This window comes from Lactuca sativa, chromosome 8 (genome assembly GCF_002870075.4).
Source record: "Lactuca sativa cultivar Salinas chromosome 8, Lsat_Salinas_v11, whole genome shotgun sequence".
NCBI lineage: Eukaryota > Viridiplantae > Streptophyta > Magnoliopsida > Asterales > Asteraceae > Lactuca > Lactuca sativa.
In genome coordinates, this window is record NC_056630.2 from 101,935,500 (window position 1) to 101,937,761 (window position 2,262).

Sequence of the window (2,262 nt, forward strand, 5' to 3'; positions counted from 1 at the left end):
TCAATAATGAAGCAGGTGGGGAGTGGAGAGGGGGACGAAAGAGATGCAACTTGACTATGGAGATGGAGGGAAGATTTTTTAATCGGTAGTGAAGAGGGGGGGGGGGAGGAGTAGGTAAGCGTTGAAGATGGAGAAGCAGTCGACCATATTATAACAATCAAGAAAAATAGGCGTAAGTAATTAGGTGGGTGGGACCCACATGGCTTATTTATTAAATGTTTTTTCTCATTAAAAAAAATTTGAAATATAATTGATAAGGGTAAAATTGTCTTTTTATGTTTAGTATGGACCAAATACGCAACAAAATAAGATTTAAGGGACTGGGCGGGTAACAAATTTAAGCTTTAGGGATGGTCCGAGTTAAAAAATCTTCCTAGGGACCAAACGTGCAAATAACCCCTAACCATAGGGACCAACCGTGTAATTTACTCTTCATGAATTTACCGAAACACCCCGTGAGACTTTTTTTTCTCATCGGTTCTTTATAAAACACATCCAACGTTATATAAATTTTAGATAAATCTTGGAAAATAGCAAATAGAATTAACATGATTTACTTTTTTTTTTCTTTTCAAAACATAGATATAAAAACAAAAGCCTATCAATCAAGAACACAAAAATTATGTAATTCTATTGATACATATAAATGCTTCAATCTTACACACACCACAAGAAACAAGGGCGTAGAGGTAATAATATGGTTTTATACACGGTACATTACAATTATAACAACAATTAATGACACATATCTTTTAGCATCTAGTATAGCTAAATCATATTATATACTAACAAATTACAATACCTTATTAATTAGTATGGACGTTCTCCGATAACATTTCCAACAGGGTCATAGTTGCAAGTCATAAACACATCACCACTATCACAAACCACTCTAGCACACCCAACCCTTCTCGTTGTTTTCCAAACTATCTGCGTATAATGCCCACATTGTTGCCCAGATGCACACGTATTACTTCCATATCTATAATACTTCTCTTCTCCTGCCCATGTATTCACAGCATCCACCGGAGACCACGAAGATCCACTGCCCCAAAAGATATTCTCTCCCAACTTGAAATCATCTTCTGGAAACGAATGCATCAACTCACAGTCACCTTTTCTTTGTCCTGCCCACCATTGAGCGTACCTCTGAAGCTGGAAATCCCAAGCTAATGGGATCTCCCACTTAGCTGCTCGAACTAAGTTTTGAGTAAACAAGAATTGTAATGACTCCCATGTACACCCGATGCAGAGTTGTTTGGAGGTTCTGTATACTGTTTCGTTGTTAGGTTTTTGGTGGAAAGTTGGGGATGGTGTGGAGGAGAGGGATGAAGTGAGGGAGGTTAAGAGGAGGATGGAGAAGAGAAGTAGAGAAGATGGTGTCATTTTTGGTAGCGGTGGTGGTTGGAGGAGGAGGAGGATGGAGTCCGGGCGGCGGGGAACGATTGGTGAGGGCAGAAGTGAAGTGTTTATATGTTATTGTAAAAGAGAATGTGAAGTTCGAGAAGATGCGGCTGCAATTGATTGAGAAGGCAGCCTAGCGATCATGCAAAACCATGTGTGTTGTGGGGTACATTCCTCTGTCTTTGTCATATACACACTGAAACACACACACACAAGTTAGACAATATTTTTGTGATTTATTTTAAAAGAATTTATTAATTCTGTATATTATCAAAGTAAATATTGTAGTTTTGGCCTTTGGGGAAGAAATATTATTTTCTTACTTCATGCAACTTATTTAGTTGAAAAATTACAATGAAACTGGTGATAACTTAAAGAAAAACATGAATAGTGCTTGTAAATTGAAAATGAAAATGTAACATACAAATACAAAATAAAGCTATTAACATTTTCATTCCAGACATTTTCTTTTTCTAATTCCTATATTTCACTTTTATTATTTATGTATACTTAATTAATTTATTGTAAATATATAAGAAAAGTTATATTATTTTTAACATAATATATAATATGAAAATATCCTCGCTACTTTTAAATGATAATAATAATGAATAATATTGATTTTTATTTTATTATTTTTTCACAAAAAGTAAAACATGATTATTTGTTATAGTATACTTTATTTAATACTTGTTTAAAATAAAATTATCTTTCTATGATACTTAAATATTGGATTCATCAGTATGATTCACATTTGTTGTTTAATATATATTTAAACCAGACAAATTAAGTAACTGAATAATTTGTAAAAATAAGGTTTGTAAAAAATTATAACTTGAAAAATATGGCTCTCCTAAT

At 33.6% G+C, this 2,262-nt stretch overlaps 1 protein-coding gene across 1 annotated transcript; it reads right to left on the minus strand.

Moving 5' to 3' along the window:
- Positions 1–605: 605 nt before the first annotated feature.
- On the minus strand, positions 606–1,548 carry LOC111894813 (pathogenesis-related protein PR-1). Its single transcript, XM_023890910.2, has one exon. It carries the CDS (start codon positions 1,384–1,386, stop codon positions 811–813), a length of 576 nt encoding a protein of 191 aa, XP_023746678.1. The 5' UTR covers positions 1,387–1,548; the 3' UTR covers positions 606–810.
- Between the last annotated feature and the right edge of the window lie 714 nt (positions 1,549–2,262).